The sequence below is a fragment of the Phytophthora cinnamomi genome (genome assembly GCF_018691715.1).
Source record: "Phytophthora cinnamomi strain GKB4 chromosome Unknown Contig14, whole genome shotgun sequence".
Lineage (NCBI taxonomy): Eukaryota > Oomycota > Peronosporomycetes > Peronosporales > Peronosporaceae > Phytophthora > Phytophthora cinnamomi.
Window position 1 is genome coordinate 1,762,121 of NW_027150947.1, and position 21,585 is coordinate 1,783,705.

Sequence of the window (21,585 nt, forward strand, 5' to 3'; positions counted from 1 at the left end):
TCAGAACGGGAACTTTGACGCGTCAAGTACCGACCATATTCACAACGCTCTGATATGTGATACGGAAGAGACCTTATCCGCCGACCATCACTCCTGGGTCTCCACATCCAAATCCGCACTCGACGCAGCACGTTGTGCGCACTCCGCATCGCGCGCGTCTCCGGCTCGGCCGCAGCTGAGCATGGCCTCTCCACGGGGACCTAGCGCCCACACACGGCCGCCTCTGCACCTGCTGCTGCTGCTGTCGCTACTGTCTGCGGCCTCCGTCGACGCTGCTGACGCCGAAACGCGCCCGCACTGCGCCGACTTCCTGCAGCACTGCGCGTGGAACGCCAGCACGTCTTCGTGCGAGTTCCGCGAGTCCGTGAGCTTCGTCTGCGGCCCTCGCAGCGCCCTAAAGCCTCCCACAGCAGCGTCCGCCGGCTCCGGCTCCTTCCTGGACGCCGCGACGGTCTCCGCCGCGTCGTTTGCAGGCGATTCCAGCGCAGAAGACGAGGACGCAGAGGCGGGCGTCTCCGCCGTCGCGGGCTTCACGTGCCACTGGGACGTGGCCGGCGATCTGCACGTTGCGCCGGGCGTGGCGGTGGCGGTGGAGGGCGACGACTGCCTGCTGCACGTGGGCTCGGGCCAGATGGTGCTGCTGGGCGCCAAGGCGAGCTTGAAGGCGTCGTCGCTGAGCGTGGAGGCGTCGTTCGTGCACCTGGAGGTGCAAGCGCAGATCTCGGCCACCTACAGCGGCTCGTTCCGCGGCGGCCGCGGGCTCTTCACGGGAACGGACGAGTTCGGAGCCAGCCATGGTGGAGGAGGAGGACAGCGACTCATTGCTAACGCTACCATGCTCACGCAGCAGACGACCAGAGGCTTCTTTGATGTAAGAGGGAGGACGGTGGACGTGCAGCTGATCGAGGAGAAGGAGGCGCTGCTCAAGGAAAGCAGCGCCGGCTGGCAGCTCGCAGACTTGTGGGCGAGGGAGAAGACGCTGATGGCCGACCCGGCGGTCATGACGGCGTCGTCAGGAGCGTCGGGGGACCCCAGCGCCACCATTGGGCCCTTCTTGCTTGGCAGTGGAAGCCAGGTTGTGGTTGCAGGGAGCGACTCGAGTGAACATGTCGTCACGGTGGATGGAGGAGGGCGCATTCAGATTAAAGCGTCGAAGGATGTCGTGGTGATGGATGGCGCGACGATTCAGGCGAACGGAGCGTCTGCGATTGAGGGAGTTAGTGGAGGTTCAGGCGGATCGGTGTACATTTCCGCCAACGCGCTGTCGGTGAGCGGAAAAGTGGAGGCGAAGGGCGGAGATGCGTTTTGTACAGATAATGCTGCGGACCGCGGCGTTACGCACTGTTACCCTGCAGGTGGTGGTGGTCGCGTGCAGATAACCTTCATGTCGAGCCAACTCGACACCAACTCAATCGATACGACTGGTGGCACGCTGAACTCGGACCAGGTGAAGGAACTGCTTTCGAAGAACAACCGTTTTCGTCACGTACAGGTCTCGGCACTAGCTGGTGCAGCGGGTACGTACTACCAGGTCGTGCAGCACTCGGACGGAGTGCACGAAGCCCAGCTGCTTGTTGACAACGATATGCAGCGCTTGTGGCCGAACCGAGTCTTAAGTGATGACGGAGACGCACTGGATATTGACGAAATGGATACAGTAATTGGAGGTGCGGTTACGAGTTTGTACGTTGGAGATGATGAGGCAGCAAATATTGATGCGTTGACGATATCTGACGGCGCAGTTGTCGCAACGAGTTCTCTAAAACTATCTGGGGGAGACTTAAGGGTACTTAATGGCTCGTTTCTCCTGGATGCACTACTGGTGGGATTTCCGCATCAATTACCTGATTCGATTAGTGTACACAGCAACAGCAAGCCTCCTCTACTGCAGATTCGTGTGCGCGACATGCTCGTCTCAAGTAATTCTCAGATGATACTGCCTACGAGCGCGCTTCAGCTCTCTGCTCGTTCTGTATCGATGGACGCGACAGCAGCTCTCGAATTTACATGGAGTGCACAGATCATTACAAGCCAGAACATTCACCTTGATGCTAACGTCTCCAGTGCCCTGAGTCCTATTATCGTTGCTCCGACATCAACACCAGCAACGTCTACTTCGACTTCTTCTACGGCCACCAAGATCGTTGACAGTAAAATGTTAGCGCTAGTAAGTGGTGGTGATGTGTACCTTGGCGGTGTTATCGGAGTTGGTGCCCTCTCGGTATCGTCCGAGTTTTCAATCACGATCAACGGCCACCTTGCAGCACTAAATGATCCAAACATCAAGTCAACTTTTCGATCGTGTAAGGAGCAACAATGGCTATCGCTTCATTCATTAAAGGAGGACCTGGGGAAGGAAGATCCCCATGACGCTTCTGCGAATGGGTCACCGATACCGAATATCCCATCGGCACTACCAGCTATGAGCAACTTTACTCTGGTTCTTCACGCACGTGGGTCCATCTATGTTGGACAGTCAGATGAGCTAAAGAAGCAGCTACAAGATCAGCTCCAAGAAAACGAGGAGCTCCCTCCGCAACCTATTGGTCGTGTTCGTGGTGGAGCCGTTTTGATATGTGCGACCGATTCTGTCGAAATTTCACCCGGATCTATCGTCTCAGCCGATGGTATGGGCGAGCTGGCTAACCAGGGGCCTGGTATGGGGTCGTGTGTTGGCTCTATCGGTGGGGGCGCGGGTTACGGCGGTCGGGGAGCGGACTCGAGCGTGGTGACGAAGATCGGCAACTACGCCTCTGGCGGTCTACCGTACGGTACACGTTCAGGCGCTGGAATGCTAGGATCTGGTGGCGGCTGTGTCGACGGTGGTAACGGTGGAGGTATCGTCATGCTTGGCGCTACAGGTCTTGTGCTAAATGGTGAAATTCATTGCAATGGCGACGGCGGAGCAAATGGGGCAGGAGGTGGTTCCGGGGGATTTTTAGGACTGTCCGTGGCGCAATATTTGCGCGGACATGGCCACATCAGTGCTGTCGGTGGTGGCTCCGAATGCACGGATGCTATTGAAAGTTTTGAGAGTGAGAAGAGCTGGCAGGAACCCGCGTTTCTTATCGGGAAACTCCAGCACGACGCTGCTGACGGACAAGCTGAGGCCCAGTCACCAATGAGTTCGAAAGTTGTGCCCCGCCTATGTGGAGGTGGTGGTGGCGGAGGCCGTTTGCAACTCACAGGGTGCGAGCTTAGTACATTTGATCGGTGTACGAGAGGGTTTGATGGCAACTACACAGTGGCTGGGGGTGCAACGTCCTTCAAACTTGTTAACGGTGGTGGAGATACACCAGGATTGCCTGCACCAACACCGGCCTCAACGGTGGCGCAAAAGTCGATTGTTCCTGCCGGTGCTAGTGGGTCCTTTTTCGGCTTCCCATGTCCACCTGGCTCTGGGGGCCTCTTTTGTCGGTTATGTCCAGTGGGCAAGTACAAGTCTGAGAGCAACAGCGCTGAATGCGTTGTATGCACCAACGCGCCGTCAAACGCCCATTACATTGGGCTTGGTGCCACGAGTGCGCGCTGTGATTGGGCATGTGATCCCGGTTACTCTGGCTTTTACTGTGTCTCGCCAATTCAGCAACTACTCGATGCATGCGGCGGCGAGTTTGGGTTTGCTCTTGTCCTAATGAGCATCGTGGCTTTCTTCATCTTATTGGGCTACGCCTGCAGAAACCGCAAAGAGCCATCATACACTCGAATGTACAACAGCCGAGGTGCCAAGGGTGAGCGACAACATTTGTTATCATCAGCGGTCGCTAACTCACAACGTAGCTGGTTTGCTTCTGTATTTCGTTGTTTCTATTGGCCTCGGGTTGGCTATCCGAAGCTAATGGAGCGTGATTTACCTGAGCACATGGCACGACTCTACTTAGCAGGGTACAACGATCCAGAATCCCCACTCAAGCTACGCACGACGGTCCCACCATCCCTCAAGAAGGTGTTGTACGACGTGGAGTTCAAGAATCTGGCTGATCGGATCAACCGCGTTCTGGCATGGCAGCGTGGGCCATGCTCTAGTTGGGGGAAAATTGTCTACTTCTTAGTGGCACTGCTCTGCTACCCGTTTGCGTCTGAGGTGGAACTTTTCCGACGACACATTCGTGTGAACGAGCTAAAGCGGATCGTAGCGAAGTACAATCACGCCTGCATGAAGGGCCCCCGTGCGCGCGGTCTACTAAACGCAGTAAAACTAGGCTACTGTGCTGATTATTCACTTGTCTACCTCGAGTTGCTGTACAAGGAGAGCTCGCAGTCGGTGTGCGTACCCACGACCAAGATCGGCAAGCCGTCACTACCGCTTGTGCTGTTGTTTGCTGGCTGTGGAACCTACTTTTCTCCGTTTTACCTGGATCCTAACGATTTACTCGTCCGATCGATCCCTCAGTGCCCGGAGCTTACTGCATTCATCGACGAGCCGTGGATTGAATTTGTAGCTGAGCTTAACGAGCTGTTGCGCGTCGTGCAGCGTGACGAAGCATCGCTTGTGGAATCGCTTATTCCTGTAGCCGTGTACTTAGAAAAGCAACGCGCACTGGCAGCGCTGGGAACCAACTCAAGCAAGCTTGGCGGCTTGCGCATCTACCTTGGCAGATTCTACGTCCAGGACGAGTTGGACATGGGCGAAGAATTCAAGCTTGGTCTTTTCCTCACAACTGCTGACGAGTCGATGGACAATGTCAGCAGCAACAACAACATCCAGCAAGCCCATCAACAAGCACCGCCATCTTCAAATCGATATGGCTACGGCAGCCACTATTCCAAGGACACCAACTACTACAACATCAATGACGTATATGGGTATGGACGCGGTGATTCTCTCGATTATCCTGGACCGCGCCGAAGCAATGGGAGCTTCGGTAATGCTGATGGTCTACTCTATGATATGGGCGGGTGGGGCACTGCTCTGACAAACAGTAACTCGTCACGTGGGAGAAGCCGTAGCTCCAACGGTCCTGTAAGTGGTAACGGGGCGACTCAAAACCCTGTTAGTAGTATCCGAGAAGAGGCTCTACGCATTCGGTCGTCAAGTTCGCACGGAGACGGATTAGCGAGCCACTCGGGTCGTGGTGGGAACTCGGATGATGTGTTAGTGCTGATGGCATCTGGATCATCGAAGAAGAAACGGCATAACAGTGCTGCTCACCACACATTTTACGAAGGTTGGCTGGGACCAGTGGATGCATCGCTACCTGTACCCGGAGTGCTTATTTGCGCAGACGAACTCCGTGAGCGTTTAGCCGATCGAGCGCCGCGCCAAATGTTGAAATCATTTTTACAGTTCCACTTGCTGCCTCGCAATCTACCTCGTAGCAGCTCGCTGAACTTGGCGTGGATGCTGAGCATTTCGCTGCTCACACTTCTGATGGTGGACCTGGCCATTACGTTTGCCATCTTGGCGAACTTGAAATGCGTCACCAATGGTGAGGTGGATCACGACTGCAGTGCGTCCATTATGGTTCCCGTGCTGCTGGTGCCACCTCTTGCATTGGTTGTGTCGCCAATCATGGGCATCGTTTCACTGGCGCTGTCATCGTCGACATTCACACGCCGTTTCTCGGTGTGGAACGCGCTCTCCATGATCAGCGTAGGGATCGCCATTTTGGCCTGCATCGCTCAGTCCAGTCGACTTGTAGCGCCCTGGTTTGCAGGCCCGCTGCCACTGCTGCCAGTGTTTGCAATGGGCATCAAGGCTGGCCAGGCATACGTGGTGGAGCGCTACATTGCCTTCCAAGAAACCAAGCGGCGGCGTCGCGGCTGGCGCGGCATCATGAAGCGCCGACTGTCGGACGCCAGCATCCCGACCGAGTCACCGTAGTAAGTATGATCCCACTTTCAGTTTTGTTACTGCCGGCAATGAGCTTACGCTAGCCCTTGTCATTCCTTGCAGCTCGTCGCCTGCTCCCGGCCGAGCAGAGTTCCGTCTCACCTCAACACCACCGATACGCGACGACCAAGGTTTCAACCTATACGGAGGCTACAACTGAGCACGACGCTCAAGATATACAAATTTCATGCCGGTAAAAGTGAATATAAGCGCGAATATGAAAGCTGCGCGGTGTTGCCGGTACAACACGATTAATCGATCGCCGAAGACACGAATCTGAACTTATCCTAGCAATTAACCCGCTTCAACTTTATGAGCCGGGGTCATCACTCACTGCTTAGCAACCACGAACGACGTCAGCTTAAAACACCAGAACACTCCGACGTCTTCACAGTGAATCACACCGCGTGCGTTGCCACCGAAGGTGTCCATTTGGGCGACGCTGGCCGTTCTCCTGCAATGTCGAACGGCCCGTAATCCCTAAGCAGTCTGGATTCCAGCGGTCCGTGAAGCCACGACACCACGAGCGGCGCAGAGCAGGGGGCCCCGATCGCTGAGCGTCTTCATGCGGTGGCCACTCCGCCCACCTCCATTCTCTCTCTTGCCAGACTTGTCCCAAAACGAGATGGCGCATTTCAACCTGGAGCCAAGCAGCGGCCCCGCACCGGAGACCGCCACCACGGCGTACTCGGCCTTCCACCTGCCCAACTTCGCGCACCGCATCATCGACCGCTGCGAACGTTCGCTGCACCGCACGAACCGCAGTCAGTATGAGCGCGGCGAGGAGCACCACAAGAAGTGGTTCGTCATGAATCGTGCGCACATCCGCGAGTGTCTGGCCGAGTTCCTGGGCACCTTCGTCATGATCTGCTTCGGCATGGGCGTCAACAACCAGGTGTCGCTCTCGGACGAGGCCAATGGCACGTGGCTCAGCATCAACATGGCCTGGGGCATCGGCGTGCTCATGGGCGTCTACTGCTCGGAAGGTGTCAGCGGCGCACACTTGAACTGCGCGGTGACCTTCGCGCACGCTGTGTACGGCCGCCTGCCGTGGTGGAAGCTGCCGGGCTACTGGGCCTCGCAGGTGCTCGGCGCCTTCCTGGGCGCCACGGCCATCTACCTGCTGGACTACCAGAAGCTCAACAAGGTGGACCCGAACCAGGAGACCACGCAGTCAAACTTTGCCACGTACCCGAGCGCCGACATCAGCAACGTCACGGCCTTCTACACGGAAGCGCTGGCCACGTGCATGCTGCTGCTGTGCATCTACGCCATCACGGACCAGAACAACCGGTCTCCGGGGACGGTCGGCACGCCATTTGCGTTTGCGCTCATGATCATGGCGCTCGGCATGAGTTTTGGTATGAACACGGGGTACGCTATGAATCCGGCGCGCGACTTCGGGCCTCGGTTGTTGACGTACGTGGTGGGCTACGGCTCCAAGGTGTGGACGGCGGACCACTACTACTTCTGGATCCCGATCTGCGGTCCTCTGGTGGGAGGCGTTGTTGGCGCTGGCTTGTACACGTTCCTGGTCCAGATGCAGCACCCGCATGAACACGAGAGCTGAGGTTGTTACTGCTATCTCAAGTGAGCACATACGTACTCGTAAAGTTTAATGGAAATCGTCGCTCGAAGTAGCCTAGGAGATGCATTTTTTTTTCAACTTTGAGTTCTCGGAATCTTTCTCAACGCTACTACTACGTGTAGTGGTATAAAAAAATCACACAATTTGTCGAAGCTCTTCCTAGACACCATATTTTCGTCGGGTGGATCTTTCGCAGCCGCCCGAGTTTCGCTCAAGAAAGCAGCTGCATGCGAGGCATCAAAAATGTTTGTTGTTGTTGTACCAGACGACGTTGAACACGACCGTCACCAGGCTGGCGATCGCAGTAGCACAAACCTTTGTTGCCTTCGAGCCAGTGGATTTGAGAGTAAAAAAAAAAATAGCTGCAAAGTATGCGAGTAAGGAAATCCGCGAGTCCGCAGCCACCGGCCATCGCTTGCAGCGCGATGCCAGGTTTGGGAGTTGATTGCAGCGAGCGTGACTAGCTTTGAAAGATAAAATTAAATGGAAATCCTAGGGTGGGTTATTTCTTAACCCAAGGTTGTATAAAACAGCATGAAATCATGTTGTACGTACAACATGTTTTAATAGGGATTGGCTCGAAAACAGCCAAAATATAGTGAAATCAAGTATATGCACATCCCTAAAAAAAAGGTAGATGCACAGGGTTAAGGTTCAGTTTGAGCATAAAAAGGTACCTTTTCAAAAAGTTGCGGGAAATCATCAAATCAGGCCCATCTCTGTGTGCAAATTGTGTGGCAGGCAGACAAGCTCAGCCTCAGTTGAGAATCTGCGCCCTCGGGAAGAAGCCGCCGGAATGAATGCCAGTCAAACGCGAAACCCGCTCGGAAGCGCAGGCCTTTATCGAGCGCTTGAGGCACGTTCACAGCGCTGATCGTGCTCGCCTCACCAGAGAGCACCGCGAGTTCATGAATGGGAACAGGCCCACGGCTGCTGACTTCGCATCTGCCCGACCAAGAGAGAAGCCCGCCTAAGCTTATCGCCATCCTACAATGGGAACAGGTGTATTGTACCTGGCCTCCAGCAAACGGATAGTGTTGCAAATGCGTAGAGCGATTGGTGCGAAGACTGTTGCCGGATCCGGTAAGAAGAAGGTTGCTCGAAGGCAGAAAGCTGTGAGCGAATCCGAATCCGAAGACGATGACATCGAGTACGAGGTCGACGAAGGCGACGATGAGGACGAGGGCAACGACGACAAGAACGACGCATGAAGAGAAGAAGAAGAACAAGGCACATACAACATGACTTGCCTACAACATGTGTGTATTGACATACCTGTATTGACATCATTTTTTGTTACGTCTTGATTTTGCAGCTTCTGTAGCGTCTGTACCAGGTAAGAAGCCTGTTGCTGTTAAGCAGCCTGTAGCTGTGAAAGTCCAACAGGTACCTACAATGTGATACTCATTGTTGGATTTGGACTGATAGTAAGATTTGGTTGCTATGACAGCTGCGATATCGGATTCATTAGCAACGAAGGCGACAACCGCAACGAAGCCCCGCGACGAGTTCACGTACCCTCGCAAAAGAGGTGAGAAAGGCAACAGCAGCTGCAAAAAAGGCTGCAGTGGCGAAGAAGCGGTCAGAGGAAGCTAGCAATGATCAATCCGCAGGGAAGGAAGCTCTGGAAGCGGTTCGGGAGCGAATCGAAGCGACGACGAAGAAGAAAGAAAACACGAACATGTACAAACGCAAGTCAGCAACAAATTGAACGGAAAATCTGGCCAAGAAGCATCGAACATCTCTACAAACATGCTTTCGCGTTGGTTATACTGCACCTCCTCTGATTTCTTTCGGAGAGGCCATGATACCACTTCACAGTCGCCGTTACCCAATCCGTTCGTACGTTACCAACAGACCCCATGAATCGGGCTCCAAGTTATTCATGACATGCTGCGTCAAATCGTCATACTGCCTAAAGTACGTGATATATTGCACGTGCCGTGGGCTCACGGAAGCCGCAGCATTTTTTGTTATCGCTGGAGACAACATGTTGTGTGCTAAGATGTTGTCGGTGACAACTTATGTTGGTGTTGTATGTGAACAGGTTAGAACTGTACTGTGGAAGATGGTGCTGCCGTCAGATCACGTTCCGCGAGAGCGTCCTGACTACCTAATCATAACTGGCCCGCGCAAACGAAGACAACAACAGTGTGAAGTATGCTCCATCCGCAAGCGCTTCCTTGGGGAGCAGTGTGCAACGAAGTTCTACTGCCTGGGTTGGGATTCAGGCCGTCGGATAAAGCAAGGTGAGGTTTCTCAAGACAGCGATACAAACAGCATCAAGATTAACTATATTCGCTCTGCAGAACGTATTTGTGCAACAAGGTCTGGTCCCACTGCAAGAACGACACGCCCACATGCCATCAGACATGGCACTTCCAGTGGAAGAACGGAACCGAGCGACCTCGCCCCCGCTGTGGGCGCGATATCCAGAACCGCGAAGTAGGTAGTGGTGCTGAAAATCGAAAGCAGCGCCATCGAGAAAGCGAAGAAAGCCGTGGAGCCGAAGCGCGGGAGTCCGTAGACGAAGAGTACCAGGAGGGCGCCGATGAACACGAGCAGGACAGCGCAAGTGATGAAGAGCACAAGTCAGCGGACGCACGATGCCAGTTGGAAACCCAAAGCAACTGGTGGGAAGGGCCGTGCTTCGCGCAGACAATCACTTGATGCGTGTGTTCGCTGCTAACCCAAAGCAATATATATGAAGCATTTCATTCTCTAATGTTAGTGAGTTTTCCAGTGTCGGCTTTGATTGCTTACCACTCGTTGTCATGGACGAGCAAACGTCGCGTCTCGGACAACCACGGAAAGTACAGTAGTGTACACGATGTCCACGTTATGCTCCACTTGGTGTAGGATACTGCATTAAGCTAACGGCGACGTTGTATATTCCAGCATGTTTGAGATACAGTCAAAGTGACAAGTCGCGTTTTTCAGAAAAGGTACCCGTACTTACTCGGGACTATACAACTTTTAAATGTTGCACGGCTCTAACTGGGGTATTTGACAACATGAATGGAAATTCTTTGAGTACGAATTTTGTTTTGGTCGTTGAGGGGTTAAAAGTTTGAGCATTTTTAAACCCGATATTTAAAAATAATCGCACATGTAGTCTTGTGGCGTCAAAGCGACGGCGCAATGATATTCGTTTTAAGGAGTCGCGTTCCCGTGGAAAGTCAGTTTTCCACACTAATTAACTAGATACCGTACCTCACAAATGAAATGCTTTGAAGAAATCATTTTTCTTAACGTTAAGAGGTGCTCTCAGCTTGCAAATATGCTTTCTTCCTGTTAAGATTCAGCTACGTAATTTCAAATGCATATGTGCAGATTCGCTCCTTAATCGAGCGATTCAGCCGTTTGATTGAGGAGAAGAGAGTTGTATACTACGCTTTCTTGCAGATGATCTTGTCCGAGTTTGTTGAACATGTACTCGATCTTTCTGTCAAAGCTCTGAGTCTCGCTCCAAGATGGCTCGAACGCGAGGTGGGACAAGGCGCACGGAGCACGCGCTAAGAAGAACGCTTTGAATGATCAGATTCGACATGGAAATTGGCCTTGTGTGGGACGCAGCTTCCACACACACTTGTGAAGAGGTTATTGAGTGAGTGAATTACCTGCACGCGATCAACTTGGTACTCCACCAAGTGGAATTCTCTGAGAGATCTGAATTTCTTCTTAACTGCAGTTTTGAAAGGGCGATTGGCGTACAAGTCACAAACCTACATGGTGAAAGTCAATCCGGCGGGGATGAACTCGTACACAAGACCCATCTCGCTCACATAGAGCGAAGGTGCGCAGTAAACTGGTGAAAGTTGCCTGCCGTGAGTGCTCTGAATGGTAGGATTACCGTAGCGTTTTGAAACGCTGCTCGATTGCGGTTAAACCATATTTCGTGAAGGCTGATCACAGCGATCGATGCCTTCGAGCGCCCCTTCCTGGTAGGGATACCTGGTCACCGACCTCAGCTTCGCTGCGGTGACCTGATAGACAGAACGCTTGGGTGCTCCACGCTTCGACTTCTGCCACCCTCTAAGCGGTGGCAGGTATATATATCTACTGATTTAGCCACAAACATCGATCCGAAAGCAAAAAAGGATTGTAGTAAAACAGGTCAAAATGAGTTATAACTCGCTATTTTAGCCAACTGGGATTTTGAATGTCGTGGCATGGACGTTTCCTACTTCGAGGAGGAATGCTTTTCTGCTGCCGTGGGAATGTTTTACGCTGTCGAGGTTCCTAGCTCACTTTGAATGAGCTTATTGGCTCGTAGAGTTCTGATACATGTATGCATGGATAATATAATGCACATTTGATGCATCCCGCCGTCTTAGATGCATGCATCGAAGCAACAGTAGTTCAGATACATCTCCCGTGCTCGAGTTTCGCATATGGGTCAGTCTAGGGCTTTTATATCCTGTTTCTGCCGCTTATAATGACAACTTTTGCTCTTGGATTCTTGTTATTCCTTGGCCAGAGATGGATCGGCGGGTCGATTAGTGATCAAGGTACACTCGAAGAGCGGCGCCAAGGCCACCAAGTCGTCAACAATGAGCTCGTCCGTTGTACAAGGTGTTTGACCCACAAGTGGTCCGCGTTGCGATTATCTCCCAAGCATATACCGATGGCAAGTGCCATGCACTGTGTTCAAGCCAAGGATCACATGGACCAGGTGTGCAAACTAGGGCTGACTCCCCAGCTGTAGAGGGCTGAAAGTCAGACTGCCTCAGAATGGGGAATGGCAAACAGTAGCGAGTCGCAACTACAGTCTTTTGCCTGAATAAAGAACAGGTAGAAGCTGATAACCTTCTGTTTCTGATGTTACTGAAGTTGTACATGTAGCCACTCGCACTGCTACAAGAAGGGTTGAACTTGGGATTCCGCCAATTAGATGGTATCTACAACGATTCCGCCAATCACAGACCGCAAACCGAGGACATCGACGAAAAGCTGGTACAGTATCCATGCATTGCACGCGTAAATGACCTTGTACATGTATTATACATGTGTAGCGACTCGATTACCCGTTCGTTCTGTTCCTCGTTGGCATAGGCAGATAGAGCACAATAAACTTCAAACGTGCCGTTGTACGTGTAAGCTGGGAAGTCAACCCTAGTCTACATGGACCAGGTGTGTAGAGTCTACACACCTGGTCCATGTGATCCTTGGCTTGAATATGTGAATGGATGTACACGTACAGCGCCGCTAGAGCCAACAGACGATTTCGACCATGTGCAGTTTATGGTTTCTGAGCTGCTTCTGCCGGTGAATAATCAGTGAACTGTTGTCCAACCAACGCTCATTTAAACTTTTTTTGTGTGATGTACCAGTATACCTCTCCTCCGTCACCCTCGTCACTCTTCGATACTGACACGTTGCTCTTCAGCGGCATCACTACCTATGAGGTGCTCCAAGCTCCACGCCAAACCAAACGATCAATCCGAGAAGCAAAGCGCAAACCTCGGTTATACGAGCGCCAAAGGCTCGAGAAGGAAGCGTTGACGCAGCAACTTGTCACCCTTGAGTGCATGCTACAACAGGAAAAAGCAAACAAGCGAGCCAAGTCAAACTCGAAACTGAAACGCCGGTCAACCGTGTCGGAGTGGGAAGCGATAGCCAGGTACTGCCAGGAGAGTCTAGTGGCGTCGGAATCCCGACGAACCTGGCTTCAAACTACAATCGCCGGCAAGAACGCGCTCATCGGCGACTTGATGGCCCTCGTTCGTAAACACATGGCGCTGTCTGAGGCACCGTCAAGGGGATTGTTTCTTGAGCCGGCGGACGACTTACTCTACGCTATGGATATGCACGATGTCAACGAGCTGTATAAGCGTACCAACTCGGTCTTCAACGCGAGTGGATTAAATCCGACCTCAGCAGAGACAACGGTGTTTCGGCGCACCGTCACCAAGAGTGCAGATGAAGTTTCCATCCAGTACGTGTGGAGGCAGCACATGCTCTTCAATTACGAGAGTACGTGTCAGTCCATGTGGATGCTCTCTCATCTTCTTCACCGGCAGGAAGACAGAGACGACTACTCTGACATTCAAGACCCAGTGAACACGCTAGCCACGAGGTTTCGCATTACCAAGAAGCTTCCCAACGGAGATCGGGTTTCTCTAAAGGAGCGCCTCGCGGGGTATCGATTTACGGAAAACGAGCGAACAGTTTTTGTGTGGAAGGCTGCTCTTGCGGGTGAAGGCCCATGTTCAGGTATGCAGACGGACGAGACGGGGTGGAGCGTCATTCGACCCTCGAAAACAGGCCAAGGGACACTTGTAGAGGTGTGCATGCGTCAAGTTCCTGCACACTACAACAGCAGTGCCGAGCCTGTTGTTGCAGACCGCTTCGACAACTTGCTCCAGAGTGTCATTGAAGAAAATAGCCAAGAAATTACGAACGGGGCGAAAGCACTGCTACTAGAAAGTATGTTGTCAGGAATCAATGCTTGAAAACAATGGAATAGTCATGTCCAACGAATATTGTGATTGAATGGCTTTTTTTTTTCAGAATTGTGCTCGTTGAGTAGACGAAAGGGCTTTACTAATTGGTATGAGTGCTATGGGAAACTAGGGCTGACTCTCGTACGATACCACTAACCAGATATCGAACTGATGCAGTTTCTAGGAAGCCGGAATGATCCCAGTCACCGCTCAATGGGTTTTTATGCGTAAACACGCCAACCGTCGAACCAGGTACACTAGCAGCATACTTCTCTCTAGAGATTGAATGATACAAAGCAGAAAAAGAACGGTGATGACATCAAACACTAGCAATCTGTTAGTGCTGTTTGCATACGTGTTAGACTGTTTGCACCATGCCAAAGCCTCCAAATCAGCTATGAGTTCGCTTCTGGGAGCCGCTCTTCGTTCTTCGAAATCCATCTTCACGGTGGAAACTGCACTCTGTCACCAGATCCGTTTAGACTGCAGCGAAACGGATAAAAATAATGAGCTCACACAAGGTCTCGTAGACAGAGAGAGAGAGAGAGAGAGAGAGAGAGCTTCAGGATAAATTCATCTAACTACACCAACACGCTAGTAGTTTTTGCTATACATGCATGCTAACAAACAGTTTGCCATCACTAGCGTTTGCTGTATAGCTCATGCTTGCTCGAACACTATTGTAGAGCTATAATAAATAGGTTCATGGAAGCAATGACTGGGTACGCACTTACTGGGGGCTGACACTTTGACGCCTAAGGCATTGCGAGTATGCGAACTATATTATATCTACGAATCCTTTTGCAAGTGTTTAGAGTGTCAACAAGGCTGTCCTTCGTCCGGGCTTGAAGCAGGCGGTGATTATCGTAGTTTTCATGCTCTCATCATCCCAAACTATTTACATGTACAGCTCGCCTTAGGTCATACTGAACCACGCAACAGTGCTCGATTTACCAAGACCGCCATACCCGCCCGCCCCGTCAAGACAAGTGATCAAGAAATGAACCTTCACTTCCTGCGCCATTCTTCTTGTTGCCGTGGCCGCAATGTCCAGCTATGCGGCAAGGATTTGTAAAGCGCCCCGCTGCCAAGGTGTCAAGATGAACGCAGTGAGGTTCGACGCGATCAACTAGTGCTGCGACTCGCCCCAGTACGGTAGCGACAAGACTTCTCGGACTGCTGCGAGCTTACATGCGTCTACAACAGGTTTTGATCGGGCAGCCACCGCTGCGATGTAGCAACACGACGTCAGAAAAAAGAAAATCAACACAAACTCTCATTGTCATCCTCACCTGCCGATGGCTGTGTTCAACGCTGTGGACACCGGACTCCGGTGTATTCTCCTTGGTCCAAAACCTAGGTCGCACCGCTGTGTTGCGACTGATTTCACGAGGGACACTGGGACGACTGGTGTCTGTGGTCGCGAAGTATTCACTCGACGAAATATGGCATGTTCATTCAGTCAGATCATCCATTAGTTTTTTTTTTACTTTCGAGATACATTCCAGGAAGTCAAAGTTGGAAATGCTCGGGTTCCGGGTAAGAGGAATCTGACCGATTTACTTATGGGTTAGTACTTAGGTAAGGAATACCTTACATCCCACTGGTCATCTCCTGCGCCGGCTTCGCATCCGCAGCATCTTCCCCGTAATGTGTCTCGAAACTGCAGATATAGGACGAAAATACAAAATCTTCGTGTCTGAACTTGCTTCAGAGCTATTATACCTCTGAATCCAATTGCCAGTGACTTCAGTTCTATAATAATCATGTAGAGGTGACAATGAGAGCTTGTGTATTTTGTTCTCATCAAGCTCGATTATTTTACCGATCAAAATACCTGCTCTGTCTGTCAAATACCCATACATGTAATGTAGCTTATACCCCGAAGGTAGGCATCTGTTTCAACCTCCGTTGTGCATGAAGAAAGTGAGCTCGGGACTTTTCGTGATCCTGCCTCAGGTGATAAGGTCGAGATCTCCGCAATAATACGCAATATTGAACCGAATGAAGGTCGTTCCTGTCCTCACCGTTCTTTTTCTGCTTTGTATCATTCAATCTCTAGAGAGAAGTAAACTGCTAGTGTATCTGGTTCGACGGTGTGGCATGTCCACGCATAAAAACCCATTGGAGAGCGACTGGGATCATTCCGGCTTCCTAGAAACTGTATCAGTTCGGTGTCTGGTTAGTGGTATCGTACGAGAGTCAGCCCTAGTCTGCATGTGATTCACATAGCACTCATACCAACTAGTAAACCCTTCGTCTACTCAACGAGCACAATTCTGAAAATAAGAAGCCACTCAATCACAATATTCGTTGGACATGACTATTCCATTGTTTTCAAGCATTGATTCCTGACAACATACTTTCTAGTAGCAGTGCTTTCGCCCCGTTCGTAATTTCTTGGTTATTTTCTTCAATGACACTCTGGAGCAAGTTGTCGAAGCGGTCTGCAACAACAGGCTCGGCACTGCTGTTGTAGTGTGCAGGAACTTGACGCACGAATACCTCTACAAGTGTCCCTTGGCCTGTTTTCGAGGGTCGAATGACGCTCCACCCCGTCTCGTCCGTCTGCATACCTGAACATGGGCCTTCACCCGCAAGAGCAGCCTTCCACACAAAAACTGTTCGCTCGTTTTCCGTAAATCGATACCCCGCGAGGCGCTCCTTTAGAGAAACCCGATCTCCGTTGGGAAGCTTCTTGGTAATGCGAAACCTCGTGGCTAGCGTGTTCACTGGGTCTTGAATGTCAGGGTAGTCGAGGTTAGAGAGAGAGATTTCATCGGTTATCCACCAGCATAGGCGGTTCCTTAATTGAAAGGCATCAATCCCAAAATACTAAAATAGCTTCAGGTACGGCACGGTGCATAGATAAAAAAGATGGCCTTTATAATGCCAGTGGACTGTCAGCCTCGCCTTCTCTGAACTTCCGTTTTCTCGTCGAGCCGGCAACCGGGCCACTTTACAATCAAGCGAGAGACCGGGTTGATTCATCTCACCTTTTCATATTCACCAGTGGAATTAACAGCACGTACCTGGTCCTGGAGGTGCAGGATGAACTGGCAATACTCCACGAAGCTTTGGTCAGACTTGTTCGAAGTATAATAGACTGGGAGGGGGGGGGGGGGGGGGGGGGCATGTCAGGGTTGCAGGTCACCGTGATGTGATACCTACTCTGAGTTGTCAACTCAGTTGAATGCTCTCTCGCGTACCTAACTGCAACCTATCGCGACACTGTCCTTTGCTGGGAGGCTGTGCGTATTGTGCCTATGGTCCTGCAGCACCACGAAAGCAAGTCCCGACAGCCAGCCATCTCTCCTTCGCGCTGAGTCACCGCGCAACACCACGACCGTCAGAAAAACGCGCCGGGTACTTCAACGTCGTCCGGTGCAACAGGTCTGCTTGGAGGCGCAAAATCTGCGGTGCCAAGTGCTCGGTGACGAACCATCGTTCGCTCCCGCCGCAGACGCAACTGCAACTGCGCCGAGACGTGAGCCTACCAAACATCCACCCCACGAATTTGCTGCGACAGAGCCCTGCCGATGCGACGACGAGCGCCTCGCCTTGCAGTTCGCGACTGGCGCATATACATGTACTGTATGTATACATACTGTACACAGCATATATCGCCGCTCGTCTCTGATCGCGTGACAGAGGACTCTCGCAGAGAAAGCAGCCGCCCGCCCAGCGAGTCGAAGCGCGCACGCGAGTCGTCACGCTTCAACCACAGCAATCCGCCGCCGCCATACCGCTGAATGCGCGCCCAGCAGCCATCCATGAGCACCAGCGACTTGTTGCCAACATGGCTACACCTGTCCAAGCCGATCTGAATGCGAATATGCGCCTATGGGGGTAGGGTTATTCGTCGTTTCAAAACTTCAACTTGCCTTTTTGCGCAGTGCCAACCGCCGCTCACAATTGAATTTGCTTCCTACCACGCACGTCTCCAGCTCCCTCCCCCTCCAGCCACCACGACGTCCTCCCAGCTCCTCGCCGCGCCCCATGGCAGCTCCGCCACGATGAGTGCCGCCAAGCCTTCGCCTCCTCCTTCCTTCTCCCCGCCCTCTTCTCGCAGCCAACCACGCCAGCAGCACAGCCACAGCGTGGACGGTCTCAGTCCACGCGCCTCCTGCAGCGCCGTGAGCGCCACCTCCGCCCTTGCAGCCAATAAAGACTTGCACCCGCAGCAACAGCACGCTCGCCGCCTGTCCACGGGCCAAATGGCCGACGAGGCCGTGCCCAAGGAGCGCATCGACGTGATCAACGACTTCTTGCAGGCACGCGTGACGCAGCGCCCCCTCATCGGCGTCGTGTGCGGCTCCGGCCTGGGCGGGCTCAGCAAGTGCCTGGAGAACACGGAGACCATCAAGTACGAGGACATCCCGCAGTTCCCACGCTCCACCGTGGAGGGCCACGCTGGGGAGCTCGTCTTCGGAGACCTGCAGGGCTTCCGCGTCGTGTGTATGCGCGGCCGCTTCCACTGCTACGAGGGCTACGCCATGCGCGAGACGGCACTGCCCATCCGGGTCATGTACCTGCTGGGCATCAAGTACCTGCTGGTCACCAACGCCGCCGGCGGGCTGAACCCGGACTTCAACGTGGGGGACCTCATGGTCATGAACGACCACCTGAACATGCCCGGCATGTCCGGCCAGCACCCGCTGATTGGCCCCAATGACGCGCGCTTCGGTGCCAGGTTCACGCCGCTGTCGAACTGCTACGACAAGAAGCTGCAAGACTTGGCAGTTAAAGTGGCAGAGGATCTGGGGCTCAGCCATAAGCTCCGCAAGGGCGCGTATTGCTTCGTGTCTGGACCCACGTACGAGACGCCGATTGAGTGCCGCTTCCTCCGATTGGTGGGGGGCGACGCTGTTGGCATGAGCACCGTGCCCGAGGTCATTGTGGCCGCGCATTGCGGGCTCAAGGTGATCGGCCTGTCGCTCATTACGAACAAGGCGCTCTTCCCCGGGGAGGAGCGCGAGGCGGCATCGCATAATGAAGTTTTGGAAACCGTTCAGGCCACGCAGCACGACATCGAAACGTACGTGCGAGACCTGATCGCAGCCATTGGCAAGCAACACCACGCGTAGACGAGGTATTCTAAGTTATCCAGCTAGGAGGTTTGCTGCCTAGATGCCCCGTGAATATAAACTAGACGCTACCGACACAGACCCACGTTGTGCATGCATATCTCGTCTCTCCCAGCAGACAAATTACCGCTAACGTCGTTTTGCAAAGTTGTAGAGTATGTCGAAATTTAGGATACTCATGAATTCTACGCGTGCGCAAGGATCTTTTCAAAAACAACGCGTCTAGTATGTTGGATCATCAAAGACCAATGGAACAAGATTCACAAGCACTAAACAAGGGCCTTTAATTACAGTAGATCTTGGAACAGACAACAGCGAGTGCAGGACTCAATAGTTTATGCTTAGACACAAACAATAGAATGTTGCGCTCCGGTGGCTCAACGGCCTGACCAAAGCTGCCAATAAAGGGCGGACCCTTTTCCATTTACTACATATTATTACGAATTGGCAGGGGCTTCATGTTACTGTCAAGCGAGACTTCAGCACTTATTCAGAATTCGAAATCCGATCAGTAGAAGCTTGCACCTGTACTAGGGGTTTGCTGGTACAAAATTTTCCTGGACCTTTGCGCATACTGCGTGATCGACCAGGTTCAGCCAACAGCATCGCGAATAGTGACTGCAGGTTCGATGGTGTAGTGGAGATCAGATTATACCCTACATAAAGTGGGTAGGTTCGTATGAGAGCTGAATTGAGGTAGTTTTTAACGCGATTCACGAGGCACCTGTCTGGATTCCTTATCTGGCTTTTAACTGTGTTGCCTTGTGGGCATTTTTTTTCGCGGTTCGTCGTTGCTGTAGATAAGCTAACGGTTCGAACAGTGTTCAACTCCCGTTGTTCCTCATGCTTCCCATTCAATACATCGATTCCCATATGTGCCCAAGCAAGACATTGTTGAAATGTGTCCTCCGATTATCTCATGGGTGGACTTTAATGCTTTTTTAAAAGCTAAAACTTCAACGCATAATATTTTTAAGGGAAATTTGATGCACTGATCAGCGGATCTGGTATGAACGATGCACACTTCGGAGACTCTCCGTGCAATTTCCCCCCATTCGAAGCATTACTTTAGGTAGACAATTATAAAGCAAAACCATTTCAATAAAGTTCATTTGTAGCCAGGAAATGGAGCGTAAGAACTGTATTATAGTTGTCAACCTATCTACCTACCTGGTATCTCGATTGGCGTCGTAGCATCTTCACCTCGAGCTTTGAAATGTGGTAAAAAGCCTTAGCACGACTAAGTATGTTAGCAGTAGGAGCTGTTAGACGGCCATTAATCACAATCAAGAAACAAACCACTTACATTAATGCGTATGAAGCAAAATGCATCGAGTATATGAACTGAGCATGTATTGTTTACCAATACGCTTTATCAATCCTTACTACGGGTCAAACGTCAGCAGTGGCCAACGCGTCGTCCAGTAAGAGCTGATCTAATGAAGACGCAATTTCTTCCGAAGCTTCTTCGTAGTGTTCCTGTAGCATCCGTTCAAATTCGCAATTTATATCCTCGGTTACTGTTGACGAATAGTGCATCGGTGAACGACGACTACAGGTTGCTCGGATCGTACCGGGCTCCATTGTGTCTGTCAAAGGATACAACCAGACCCAACCCATGTCTTCCTGGTACGTTCCTTCAGCAATCCCTTGGCCCTCAGAAATGACTTTCCATATGAAAACGATGCGTTCATCTTCGAAAAAGCGACGTAGAATTAGGCGCTGCCGTACTACCACCACCTCGCCAGTCCTTAATGTGACGTTGTCCGTATATGTAATGGCATACGTATTTTCTGGGTCCTTGACGTGTTCATGGCGCTTGTAAGCGACTTTTGCAGTGTGGTAGCGCTCCATCGCATCCCATAGGAAACAACCAGTTTCGTACAGCGAAAATGGCTGGACTTCTTTGGTCAATCGTTGGTGGTACTCCAACTGTCCATCCGATTCGCGCTTCAGCTCTGATCGCACCGTTATATTCGGTTTCAATTCACCGAAGACGCAAGTCGCCAACACTTCATCTGCCCGTGCGTAGTTCGTGTTAAGCTCCCGAATACATGCGTCGTATAACGCCGCCTCAATCATCTTGGGACAATAGCTCGGACTGAGAGAAGAAAAGTCGTTCAGGCCGACGACAGTCATAACATCCGTGTGCGCGATGTTGCTCAAAATGTCGATGTATGTGGTTTGAGTGTTGACAGCTGCGATAAGTTGTCTTTGCTCGGCTTCAATCAGTCGACGTTCTTCCAGTTGACGGAGTGCTACCGATTTCCAGAAGTAAAAAGACGCTGAGCGCGAGGCCTCAAGCCTCTCCTTCTCTTTCGCTTGGGTTTGTTTCAGTCGCAAGAGTTTATCATTCAACTCGATCACCTGGCGCCGCAGTTCTTCTCGTCCGAGTTTCTGGGTTCTCCGGTAGATTCGACGATGCCTCGCCGTTCTCGAAGGGCAGGTTTTACGCTTGTTGATTGATTCGTTCTCGCCAGTACCTCGGCTGGCGTCGGAGTCGTTTCGATCGCTTCTAGTGGTCGATGATTTATCCATGACAATCGCTAATGGGCTGCCAGTTCTGATAAGGAGATCGTGTGGTTTATCCAGGTCATCCAGTGTGTGATTGACGCCAGCTAGGTCGTCGCT

General features: G+C 52.0%; 4 protein-coding genes across 5 annotated transcripts; all 4 read left to right on the plus strand.

Moving 5' to 3' along the window:
- Nucleotides 1-181: 181 nt before the first annotated feature.
- Nucleotides 182-2,148, plus strand: IUM83_01319 (putative nucleoside diphosphate kinase; the record flags this gene model as incomplete). Its single annotated transcript, XM_067925163.1, has 3 exons — nucleotides 182-1,667; nucleotides 1,743-1,786; nucleotides 2,065-2,148. 3 exons carry the CDS (start codon nucleotides 182-184, stop codon nucleotides 2,146-2,148), a joined length of 1,614 nt encoding a protein of 537 aa, XP_067797670.1.
- A 1,714-nt stretch (nucleotides 2,149-3,862) lies between these two features.
- Nucleotides 3,863-5,993, plus strand: IUM83_01320 (putative nucleoside diphosphate kinase; the record flags this gene model as incomplete). The annotated part of the gene is made up of 2 exons (XM_067925164.1): nucleotides 3,863-5,823; nucleotides 5,897-5,993. 2 exons carry the CDS (start codon nucleotides 3,863-3,865, stop codon nucleotides 5,991-5,993), a joined length of 2,058 nt encoding a protein of 685 aa, XP_067797326.1.
- A 465-nt stretch (nucleotides 5,994-6,458) lies between these two features.
- Nucleotides 6,459-7,403, plus strand: IUM83_01321 (putative aquaporin; the record flags this gene model as incomplete). Of its 2 annotated transcripts, none has more annotated exons than XM_067925165.1 (1): nucleotides 6,459-7,403. In XM_067925165.1, the coding sequence occupies one exon, from the start codon at nucleotides 6,459-6,461 to the stop codon at nucleotides 7,401-7,403; it is 945 nt and encodes a 314-aa protein (XP_067797327.1). The 2 variants fall into 2 exon arrangements, with proteins under 2 accessions (XP_067797327.1, XP_067797328.1); XM_067925166.1 differs by having other exon boundaries at nucleotides 6,642-7,403.
- Nucleotides 7,404-17,883: 10,480 nt separating this feature from the next.
- On the plus strand, nucleotides 17,884-18,954 carry IUM83_01322 (purine nucleoside phosphorylase I, inosine and guanosine-specific; the record flags this gene model as incomplete). The annotated part of the gene is made up of 1 exon (XM_067925167.1): nucleotides 17,884-18,954. One exon carries the CDS (start codon nucleotides 17,884-17,886, stop codon nucleotides 18,952-18,954), a length of 1,071 nt encoding a protein of 356 aa, XP_067797156.1.
- Between the last annotated feature and the right edge of the window lie 2,631 nt (nucleotides 18,955-21,585).